The sequence below is a fragment of the Leuresthes tenuis genome, unplaced genomic scaffold (assembly GCF_036924035.1).
Source record: "Leuresthes tenuis unplaced genomic scaffold, fLeuTen1.0.hap1 SCAF_2, whole genome shotgun sequence".
Taxonomy (NCBI): Eukaryota; Metazoa; Chordata; class Actinopteri; order Atheriniformes; family Atherinopsidae; genus Leuresthes; species Leuresthes tenuis.
The window spans coordinates 10235662-10248010 of record NW_027325356.1 but is presented as its reverse complement, the minus strand read 5'-3'; the positions used below and the strand labels follow the sequence as shown (position 1 = coordinate 10248010).

Here is a 12349-nt window from a genome sequence, read left to right as displayed (position 1 = left end):
TGAATTTGCCCTCTCCACACAGAATGGAAACCAACATGAGGTTTTATCCTCCAACCGCTTTTTCATTATGCTCCTATTTATCTCGTGCCCTTGCCCTTTAAGACCTGTCTACAGGCTGGTTATAACAACCTGAAAGTGTCTGCCGCTTTGTCTGCAGAGAACTACAAATAGCTGTGCATTTGCACCTTAGGGCAAAATGTTGATTGTCACAAAAGACTAATACTGGGTTTGTCCAAGGTCCATCTGCATTAGAAGGTCACATTGCATCCATTTTATTACTTTTTTTTATATCTGACTGTCATAATATGCAAATACTTAAAAATCTAATCCAAGTAATCTTCAAAATGTGGATATTGCGAAAAAACCTTACTGAGTTTAAACTTGTACAACACATCAATATACCAGGATCCTCTGAGGCTGAAAAACACTTTAAGTGCTATTGATTTTAACTTCATACAATAGATCAGAGGCTAGCTGTTAATGCAACATTAAAGTCATAGATTTGCAATGCTGTCACACAGATGCTCAGATATCCCTACATGGAGGTGTAGCAAGTGCCTGAGGGGCTGTCTCATTTTTCTCTGTGAACACTTTGCTCAAAACTCCTCAATTTTAGTTCAGAGTCAACGGCTCAACAGGCTAGAAGAAGAAAAACAATGAAAAAAAGATGGCTTAAAGCATTTCATTGTAGTCAGAGAGTTTCTCAGAGTTTCTTCACTCTGATAGAATACTGAAAATATATACCAAACCTTCACATTTATGTTGCGTGTGAGAGATATTTTACACACAGATATTTTAACTGTGCAGTGTGGACTTGAGTTGCTGAAACACTGTTGCCATCACATGGCAGTTTTAGGGATTACATCAAAGTAGACATCACTTGCTGTTTGATCACTTACATTCTAGAAATACAATACAAAATCAAGCCCAAAGGCCATTCAGAGTTGGGTACAACCAAGAGACTTTGGAACATACAAAATGTAGAGAGAATATGGTAAATTTGTAATAGTTCTGGTATTTTTTAAATCAAGACGGCCCTGTTCAGTTGTTTGAATAAAGAATCTCCTGAGTTACAATGCAGCGATGAATGCTGGTAAGCCATTTATTACGGGACTTCACCTTTGCTCTGTAACACACAGTAGCACACCTTAACAAATGACTGGTTCTGTAACACATTAAATCATCAGGTGTAAATGTCAGTAATCAGGTAATAAATGGATTTCTTTTCCAGGGGTGAACCAAACAGAACATTGGAGGGTTCAGCTTGCAAATTAAAGCAGTGGCTAAAAAAGACAAACGCTGCACCTCTGATGAATTAGAAGTTTCCAGCCAAAGGTTGTTCTTACAGCTAATCTATAAAGCTGCTTAAAATTATGTATTAACCAAAAATAACAGCATCACTCGTTGACTCATTTAAAAGGATGGCAGTGGTAATGTTTGGATCAGTAGTCGTGTTCTGTATGATACAACGCTCACTATTCTTTTTCTCTGTAGGTCGTTAAGCAGGTGAAGTCTGGAAAAATGGAGTATGATAATCGTGGGATACACTCCAAAGTGGAAGCATGGAAGCACCATAAAATGTGGACTTAGTGTTCCACCTGCATCACTGTGAGAGCCATCAAAATGATTCAGTGTCGCAGTGTGGTGATTAAAGATGTATTATGATTTCTTTAAAAGAACGGAGTCAGTTTTAAGACAATGAAAATTCTTCAAAAATGATCTAATCAATGTTGCTGATTTTTTTTTTCCCTTAGTATTTGACTTTTTCTCCCATTCGGCGTGTTTCAACATTATTCCATGTCCAAAGGACGGGTCACACCGTGCACCCATGCTTATGTGAGATGTGAGCATTTTTGCTCTTACCCCGTTGCATCATTACAGATGAGCTGTTTTTAGACACTGATACTACTCTTATTTAGATTAAATAATATGTGTTATATGCACTTCCTTGAGATTTGTTCCTTGAAATACAAAAATGTACACAGTGAAATATCCCTTAAACTGAGCCATGCTCAGGACCTTGCCAAACTAGCTTCTGGTTGAATGAGCCAGGATCTAGATGAGCCTCTGAGTTCCCAGCTGAGCGAGCTCTTGGAAACTCCTATAAAAGTTTTTCTTGGACTTAAGTATTAGTAAAATGATTTGCAAACATGTTGCTCTTTGTACATATTTCCATTTTCTCTGTACATTGATACATTACATTGATGAAGTTTTTACCACGTCCATGTCTTTTGTCTTGCCAATAACAATATATCTGACTTGGATGAAGTCCCATGACCAGATCCAGCTCGGAGGAGATGATGTATACGTCTTTGTTTTTGCATTTGTTTTATTTTTTATGTCACTGTCCATACAATAAATTATGCTCTTTTTCTCTCCAAACATGTTTGCTGAGCTTACAGTAGTGTTCTGAATGATTTGTTCAGATAGTCAAGAATGACTAGATTGAGTATATGGAGAGAAATGCATTGAATAATTATATTCATCAACCTGCATAATAATATCATACTATGGTTCCTTTGCTTTATTGAGAGTGGTTTCCATATGTGTGTGTTTGTAAAGGGAATTCATGGTTCCTGTGAGCCAATGGCTTATTAGGTACTTATTGGGGTCAGGTGTGTCTCTCTACTCTGGACCTGCCTATTTAAGCATTACTAGCTTTCCTCTTCTGATCTCTGTTCACAGGTAAGGTGTGGATGTTATACACACACTCTCTAATAAGGGCTAATGTCTTGTCCATAAACACTTTGACTTGTGGCCTAATAAATTTTATGGCCAGATGACCATTGTTTTCTTCTCCTGACCTACAGCATTGCCAAAATGTATAGGGTATTGACGTTCACTCAAAATGCATCACATGGCTAACAAGGTTTACCTGAACTACCACCAATTTATGCACGTTGCATGTCAGCCAACTCACTTAATGTTTAACATTAACATCTATTCTGTAACATTCATAACTCCGTACAATGTCCAGACATTCCTCTTTGGTCAATGCTGATTCGTGTATCACTTAAGAATGGCTGACCTTATATCCAGGTAGTGTCATCAATCACAGTTATCGAGCTTGAACAAATTTACTCCCCTGCTCCATGATCCACAGACACCCTTCTCTTTCAGAGAAATCTTTAGGCTCTTGGCACAGCTGGCTTCATAATCCTCCTCGTATAAATGCAGCCCTGCCATAGCTTAATATCCCCCAGTGTATAAAGGCTATATTACACCATTAACTTAAAGGCCAACAATTGGATTAGTGGCTCTTGTGGTTCAAACTTCATCATCTTTTCTGTGAGGGCTAAAATCAACTTAATTTTCTTAACCTTATTACAATGTTTCCTTGTTTTAATACATTCCTAAACAGGATGACAATTATTATGATGGATTAAAAGGCTTGCAAAATGGACCTAAATCAGAGGCAAAAATCTGATTAAAACTATGCTTTTGTCCAAGAAGCAAAAAAAACAGTCAATACATGTGTCAAAATGTGTCAGTATATGTCATATGTCAAGTATTGACCTGAGCCTCTGGGTACTGTTGAGATGGTTCTGTTTTGTGGAGCCTGGCCTTTACTTAATTATCTACCTGCTGAAACAGGGCCAAGCCAGTCCTACAAACAAGCAAGTGCTGCTTTTGTTTCCTTGGCTTTGGCGGTCAGTTTTAAGGGTTAAACTATGTTTTGGGGGTTTAATTAGATGGTAATAATCACACAAAAACAATACCAATCATTCTGGCATTACGGTGCATTGATTTAGTACTCTGCATGCTGTACATATATCAACAGTGTTGAAAGTCTGTGAAGCCTTTTTGTCTTGTATTTCTGCCTGAATATGACCTGAAACATCATCACATATTCCACTGAAGTGCTAGAAGCAGATAAACAAAACTCAATTAAACATTTTATCATTTTAAAATTTATTTAGGAAAAGGATCTGATATAACATCCGTGGATAACAAAAGTATGTGAACATCCACGACAAGCAGTTTACATGAACGTGAAGCTGGACTGGTATTTTCAAGCAGTGGAAAAACAATCATGGGTGAATGTGCTGTCTGGTTTATGCAAGAAAATTGATCAAATTCTGACCTTCACTGCACAGATACGGTACATGACATCTCTGACAATGTCAGAAGTAGTTGTTCGTGCTCATTAAGCTAGAAAAAGCTACAGAACCTTCTCTAAAGTATTCAAACTACACCAATCCACAGTCAGATTGTGTGTAGATGGAGGGAATTCAAGACTTTTGATACATTCCCAAGAAACTGACCACTGATCACTCCAGAAGCAAGGAATGTTAATAAGCAACTCGCGGGACTTGCAGCAACTTTTATCCAACGTTCCTGATAGTTCCTGAGTCCACCATCAGGACAACACTCAACCACAATGGTCTGGATGACAGGGTCTCAAGGACAAAGAGCTCTTCGAGGCATTAATGTCCATTTGGATTTTGCAATATAGCATCTGTACAAGCCAGGATACTGCTGGAACAACATTTGTGGATAAATGAGGCCAAAATAAGTTTTGGATTTAAATATGAAGCATTTGGAATTGGAAGGAAAGAAAGAAAATGCTGCAATCCAGCAAACCAACCTTGATGGTGGTAGTATGTATGTTTTTGTATTCAGGTCATGATGTCTTACAATCTCTGATGCAACTATTATTCTGAATTATAATTCTCCCTATGCTAAAAGTTTTCAACATTAATCTGTCTATAAGGTGTTTCTTTTATCTTGAGCAAAATCAGCCACCAATGCTATGGCTGAGAATTTAGGGAATTTAGTTAACACCACCTACATCCTCTAAAAGACAAAGTTAGACTTGTTGTTTTAAGGAACCAATCTAGGCCTCTTCAGGTATGGGAGTCCCTAATGAGGAACTAATGAAACTAGGAAGTTAAGGATGTTAGCACAAGTTAGGTGAGGATGATGGGTGAGGCTTGACTAGCGATGGGGCTGGAGCTGATTAACAAACTAACTGATTTAGGATCCCTCTGGTAATTGCCCAGCAACAACAGAACTAACTGGAAGATCGCTTGTCCATGAATCAGGAACTAGCCAAACTAGCTGTTTACTGAATGATCCAGGATCTGAGCTAGCTCTCATTGGTGCTTGACCTGGAACTTGTGAGGTAGCTGAGCTAGAAGCCGAACGAGCCAGGGCATCTAAACCGAGCTCTTGGCTAGGAACTTAAGAACTAACCGGCTGGGATCCAGAGCTAGCTTTTCTGGCCGCCTATGACAGGAGCTCCTTTGACATAAATATTGGTCGGCACGCTGTGCCTATACCATTGGCTGTCATATAACATGAATATATGACATTCTAATACACCCAAATTGAAACTGAAAAATCAGAGATTTTTTGTCACTTATAGATAATAGGAATGGTGAATCATTTGAAAGCTTTTGTTCAGCAGTTTTTTTTACCTCAATTTCCATGGTTCATGTGACGGCATGATGTCTTAAAGCACAATTTTCTATTATTCCAAGAAGCAGCATATTCAATCTGTTGTAATGCCACCTTTAACCTCTAGATGGATGTCACGAAACATAATTTTGTCTTCATCTGAAGGAATCACACATGGAAAAGCTTCTGTTTAATGTAAAAATTAAGTTTGACTAGGTTTATTTCATTAACTCCCTGGAACGCTCCTCATGAAAATCAACTGCTGGACACTTGAATACTTAGAGGAAAATACACGAATAACAAATCACAGTCAAACGTTGAATATTGAAGAATTCTGCTCTTTTAGTTTCACACTTCTTGACTGATTTCTGAAAAGGAATGGGGACTTATTTGAATTTTTCTGAATTTAAATCCTGATTCATATATGGTACTTGTAAATTACATCTAAGTCTGTAGTGCTTGGAGGGAATTAACACCAGATATATTGCAATAAATGCTATACATGTGTGAGGTACTGTATGATGTTTTGTAAGAAGCTAGAAACAGCTCTGTTATGGCACGGAAAGGTGGTTCATAAACAAGGATTCACTATGAATGTAAACCTCAGGTGTATTACAACAAATTAAGATCTGTAAAATACTGTTATTAAATTTAAATGTTAATATTTCTTGGCCAATTATGCATTATCAGGAATTGAACAGTTGTGGAATGATCATATCCCACAGGGAAAAACAGTTTTTTCAATTCTCCAAAAAAAGCCATTAGGGTTTCTGAGCATCTGCTTCTGTCATCCAGCAGGCTGTGGAATGCCTACATTAAGTTCAGAGGTTGTGATTGGCTTATAGGCAGCACAGCCAGAAAGAAGCCACTAGTGGCCGATAAACCAGCGTCCTCCCTCGGGAGCCACATACATAAATAAAGAGAGGTCTTCTACTCTTCAGTCTCTGTGGAAGAACTGAGAACCATTAAAGGCGAAACGATCTTAATCATTCATTCTGTCAGACATACATATATACATATATGCACATATTACATAAGCTGCTTTTACACCTTGTGGCTGCATAGGAGGGAAAACAGGTGGGTTGCCAAAAAGACCTCATCTGGACACAGAGATTTAAAATTCAGATATTTTTTTGTGAAGAAATAATACATTATGAGCATCATGGAGGAGTTGAGGCAAGGCATTTGTTTCTTAAGAAAAAGGTGTTAATGTGCAATTGTTGTCATATATGATGAGGTTAAGCATCTTTGGTCAATGGTGAAATTTAAATAGTAGATTATTGGTGAAGCAGCATCAACTTCATATAATATCATGCCATGAATCTGAGTATTACGGTGTAAAGAACCATACTAGAATATACACTTTGTATATATATATGGTCCACAAATGGTTTTACTGGTGCTTTACTCTTCATAAGTAATCCACAAGAAACTTTATTGGCAAAAAACAGCTGCAAACTGTTCCCTTGAAGCAAAGGACCCAAGAAGTGTTCGGATCCCCCAGTTTGCTACTGATCTCCCCCATCCCACCAGGGCTCTGTTTATCCAGCAGCTGGATTCCCGTCACCTGCATTTCATAGCTGTTATTTTCTCCAAACAGCTGCATCCAAACAAACCAGCAAAAATATTCCTTCAGTTTCCATCCTTGGCAACCTAAGTAAGTGTCCATTCTAGGCAAGGCCTTGCCAGTTTAGTTCTTCAGGTAGGCCCAGAGCCAGAGTCTTTTAGTGGGTATAAAGTCTGGCCCAACATGGAACTGAGGGACCCTTGTAGAGAGTGCTAGCTGCGGCCCCGATGGATAGTATGTTTGTGGGCCCCTCGTGAACATGAAGCACAGCATGTTGTCTTGTAGTAATCGTACACGCAGAGGCGGGCCTGGACCACCACATTACAGTTAAAGTACTTGTCTCTGCAGTTCTCATCTGAAACAAAAAAGGAAGTTTGATCTTACATCATAAGATTCCAGCAAATACACGATACTTATAGTACTGTTTAAAAATCTTGAGCCACCCCTCATTTCTTTATATGTGGCTTGCAGGGCGCCAGACTTCTTTTAAAGTGGCTTTATCTGTATGCTGTCTGAATTTCTTAAAGTTTTCCTATGGACTTTAGCTGCTTTTTTACTCATTTTCAGTCCAGACCATTTTCTGAGTAATGATCATGTTCAGAGGACTGTTTTTTCTCCTTGTTTCATAAGCTACCTAACATTGACCTATGAATAATTCAATCATAAACAAGACACCTATCTCAACGGATGAGCCAGTGTTTCTACACACGACATAACTTAATGAAGAGCCAAATCTTGACAGTGTCTTCGGGCACTTTGCTGGTAGAAGCCTTTTTAATTGGATATAATTTGTTCCCATTTCTTTTGTTTCATCCATAAAAAATGCCAAAGATAACACCCACAGGTTGACAAAAAAAAGGTATTAACTGAGAACTTGGCATATCTCAACATGATGTGTAATGTGGCCTTAAAAATTTAAGGAAACTGGACGAGTGGAGGACTAAAAAGAACTGAGAGATGCATAGTGCTTGTCAATGGACTATTGAAATCTCATCAGAAATTGTCTACAGGGGTGGCTGTCAAGAGGCCATTCTTATTTACTATCAAATATTGACTTCTTGGAATTGCTCTATCTCTGTTTTTGCCTATTTATACTGTAATATCATTTATGTTTGGAGATTTTCTTTAACAAGTTGCTGCACATATTTCCTGTTTTTATGAAAATGCATAAAGAAATGAGGGGTAAAGACTAAAGGCTGAAGATGTTTTCATTTCACAGTAGCATAGAAACTAAATGAGTACAAATGAGAATGAAGGGTTGCTGTGAAATGGGCTGGACATTCCAGTCACTGTGTCCTCGTGAGGATGCTAAAATCATCAGGAAACATTCTGAGTCAGTAGTATTCCAGACAACATGATAAAAGTTGACTGACCTATGTGAGGTATGCAGGGCTCTGGGTTGCAGTCTTCCCTCTCTGCTGGTTTCAGCTGCTCTTCACAACCCTCACTGGACATCATGTCATCAGACAGACAGCGCACCTCCCGCACACGGAAACCTCCCTCGCATGTTTTTGAACACTGGAGGAGCAAGAGTCAGGGACAGCAGTCAGCTCGACATTAATAAAAATCTACCCTGTTGGCTCTACAACAAACATTCTTCCTCTTACTATGGTGTAGGCACCAGAAGGGGGCACCACAAGTCAGCTGGTTCATGTGACTTATAAACTGAACTTTTACATTAAAACACTACTTGGACAATAAACAGAATCCATAAAGCTTCTAAAACGAAAAATATCCTGCGTTGCCTAAAAATTCAGCATATTCAGATGCTGAGATCTGCTTATAGAGATTATATTTTGCTCTTTAAAGTGGATTGACTTTCTAAGGTTAAGGTTCAGTTAAAAAAGGGCTCAAAATCTAGTTATATTTCAAATGGAAATAATCTAAACATCTAAATACTGAAGGCAGAGAGAGCTTTCCATCCTACTCACAGCACTCCAGTCAGTGTGGTACCACTTTGCTCCGCAGGCCTTAAGGTGGCAGCTCTGCTGACTGAGTGGCCGATCCAGGGATGAGCACTCATAAGGTGGCATGACCTTTAGTCCCTCCTCTGACTTCATTAGGCAAGCAACTGACCTCTGCTGGCTGCCTGAGCCACACTCTGCAGAGCACTGGATCACAGAAATTAAAAGGCATATGCATTTGGATGCAGTTAGTGAATGCTAAATAGACATGGTAAAAAAACAAGACAGCACTGTTGTTAAAGCAATAACCCAGGTAATAGAAGACCTCTCCTGCAGCCCAGAGTAGCACTTCTGTCATCCTCATACCTGGCTCCAGGGGCCCGTGAACCACTCAATGCGATTCTCACATGGGCCGCTGTTGCAGACCTGCGAGTCTGCAGGCCGCTCGCTGCCACATCCTTCCAGAGGGAGGCTGCTGACATGGTTGGTCAAGCAGAGAACTCCCCGGGTTCGTACACCCATCCCACATTCAGCAGAGCACTGGGGGAAAAAAGGCCCACAATTAATGTGTTTCATCAATCAGCAACCTGGCAACCAAAAATTCCTTCTTCTTTTTAGAAAACTATATCAAACTTTTTGGGCAAAACAAACAGGCCACGTTCTCTTTAAACAGAAAGCTCATTTTGATATATACTGCACAAACAAAAGGGGAAAAGTATTAGATTCTTATTTTTCATTTTCTTTAACAATTCACATCCAAGCAAGCTTTGTGATTTTCATGTTTCAAGTCTGAAGTCCATTTAGTAAAATCAGTATAATTCATTTCCCTCTTTGAACCACACTGTTTTCTTAAAAAAAATAAAAACAAGCAAGCAAACAAAATCTGTCCCACGCTGTTTATTTTCGTCATCACTGAACTCCCTGCATTTGCTTAATGATCACTGTGCAGTCTGACCGGTGCTTCAAAAGAATAGCTTTGTATTGGTTATCGAGAATAGATACTTGATTTACGAACACACACTTACAGGGTATAAAAAGTGCCACTGTTATTGGTAATGAATGAAAGATACTGTGTCCCACTGACTCTGACACCTACCCTGTTGCCCCACACTGTGTAGAACCAGCTCTTGGCACAGGCTCCCATGTCGCAGTTCTCCACATTGACGGGCCGCAGATTCATGTTGCACTCCTCATCAGGAACAAAGTCGCCCACATTGCTCACACAGCGTACCTCTCTTGACCTCTGACCCAGCCCACATGGCACTGAGCACTATAGAGACACATGCTACTTGATTAATACAGCACAGCTAGAAAGACTATGTAGTATAGTTCATGAGTGTGTGCTCTAGCTTTGGTTAGTGTACAAGTATATGAGAACTCCACTGCTTCCATCACTTTGTGGGACAATGTCAAACTAAAGGGAGTCAAAAAGTTAGTCCATCACATTTTGAGTGTCAAACTAAACAAAAAAGAAAACATTTGTTGCTGATTTTAGAGACATTTATGGTACACTTCCCTATCTATTCTCTCAAGTGTTATAACACCAGAGGGATGCTGTACAGTAACTGATAAGGACAAAGTGATTCAGTCACATTGTGGCTGACTGCTGCCACTCACAGAGGTCCACTCGGAGCGGATCTGCCACTCACTGCAGATCTTCAACTGGCAGGTACTGGCTGTTTCTGGTTGCTCCAGGTGTTGGCAGTGGCTCATCTGGACATTGAGGGTGCGATTGGCGTAAACCTGGCGACACAGGACCTGCCTGTGCTGCATTCCCAGTCCGCAGGTCTTGCTGCACTCAGACCACTCTCCAATATCCCAGCTAATCATGAAAAAATGAGTGTTGGTAATGTTGCTTTCATTTTGTTGCTTTTTGTAGATGTACTTAGTCTCTGTGAGATGTGCTTACATCTGTAAGTGAGGGACAAGTTGAGATAACGTAAAGGCAAATGCTTGAACAAATCCCCACCGCTCACTGACTGTCTAAATGTTGGATACAAATTTGCTTTACGAAATTATTTCCTACAGCTTATAAAAAGACATCATTGCTTATCAGTAGTCTGTATACTATTAGGTTAAACTGTATTTTGAGCAGAAAGGCCTTTAAATGTAGCTGTACTCAGTAATTTGCCTAAGAATGAGAACAGAGGAGTCATCTCTCACAATGCCGGGCAGGGCTGCAGGTTGCAGGCCTCCTCTTCAGGAGCTGGTCGGTTGCTGCTGTCACATAAAGAGTCTGACACCTGAACGTGGTTCAGCCGGTGGACGCAGTGAAAGACAGAATATCTGAGACCTGAAACGAAAGACAATTTTGACTTGCTTAGTCATACAGTGTTAGTTATAAGTGTGTCTATCATGTAAAACAAAAAACATTTTACACAAACAATGTTGTCAAACCTTTTCCACAAGATGCACTGCATTCTGTAGCACCAGTCAGTTTCCAGTTGTACTCTCGCTCACGTCTGGGTGGTTGTACAACAGGTACCTGGTTGTCAGGGAGACGAACTGGATACCTCCCCCCACCTGCTGAATTAAAGTTTTCCTGTTGAGTGTTGATGTGTTGCCCGTTTCCGCCCTGTCCATTCCCTAAGACACAGATTCAAAGTTTAGAATCACACAGAAATAGAACAATAGTCACAGATGGGTAAAGATTATGTACTTTAAATGTTTAGTTGAATAGGTGATTATAGGATGAGTTGGACATGTGTACGACTGCAAGTAGAGCTTATTCTTTTTTATAAAAGTAGACATATTGTGGGGCGAAAAAAACATCATTTGTGTGCTTGGGAGCATACATTTGTGTGTCTGTGTGTTTTACATCACATTCCCTGCTCAGAGAAGAAAAATCCAGCCTCTCTATTTTTACCTCAACTCAACTTCAAATCATGCTGCGTTCACTGAGCCTTAGAAATAAGAAGTTAAACTTCTTCTGCCTTTTTTTTACCCTACAGTTTTCTGTTCTGTAGCATTCGTGTGTGTGTTGACACAATACAAAAGAGGAAAGACATCAGCAATGATCTTTGAAAAGGAATTACTGCGGCCCATCAGAGTTGTTAGGCCCTTTCCAAACTATCTTACGTCCGTCATACAGCAAATACTTTCAATAACTGTAAATTCATGATTAAAAATGGAAATGTTGTACTGTGTCTCAGTGGAAGTCTGACCATAGCATGTCACAGGCATTAAGGCATCAGGATATTTTGCCAACTTGTAAAAAAAAACAAAAAAGGCATAATATGTCTCCTTAAATGATTAGTCTGACAGTTACTTTCTCCTGTAAGTGGGTCTAATTTACCTTCTGTTCTGTGGTTTGGTTGCTGAGGTGCAATCATTTTCTCAGAGGGTAGAATGTACTCATAATGAACACCAGGGTTTGGCTGCTGGAAGATCATCTAAAGGAGAGTGGAGGAGACTTTTTAAACAATCCCAAAATAACTTGCTGTTTATTCGCTTTATTTAAATATTTGCCCTTCCAACA

General features: G+C 39.5%; 1 protein-coding gene across 1 annotated transcript in view; it reads right to left on the bottom strand.

The window, feature by feature from the left end:
• Positions 1-5602: 5602 nt before the first annotated feature.
• LOC140301598 (thrombospondin type-1 domain-containing protein 4-like) overlaps positions 5603-12349 on the bottom strand; it is a 42567-nt gene continuing 35820 nt past the window's right edge. The window contains exons 9-17 of the mRNA XM_072380144.1: positions 12167-12263; positions 11269-11457; positions 11035-11164; positions 10489-10693; positions 9968-10141; positions 9238-9411; positions 8899-9078; positions 8341-8485; positions 5603-7322 (exon numbers count right to left, since the gene is read on the bottom strand). Of these exons, the coding sequence (XP_072236245.1) occupies positions 7180-7322; positions 8341-8485; positions 8899-9078; positions 9238-9411; positions 9968-10141; positions 10489-10693; positions 11035-11164; positions 11269-11457; positions 12167-12263 (1437 nt within the window). The 3' untranslated portion in view covers positions 5603-7179. The remainder of the gene's footprint in view (positions 7323-8340; positions 8486-8898; positions 9079-9237; positions 9412-9967; positions 10142-10488; positions 10694-11034; positions 11165-11268; positions 11458-12166; positions 12264-12349) is intronic.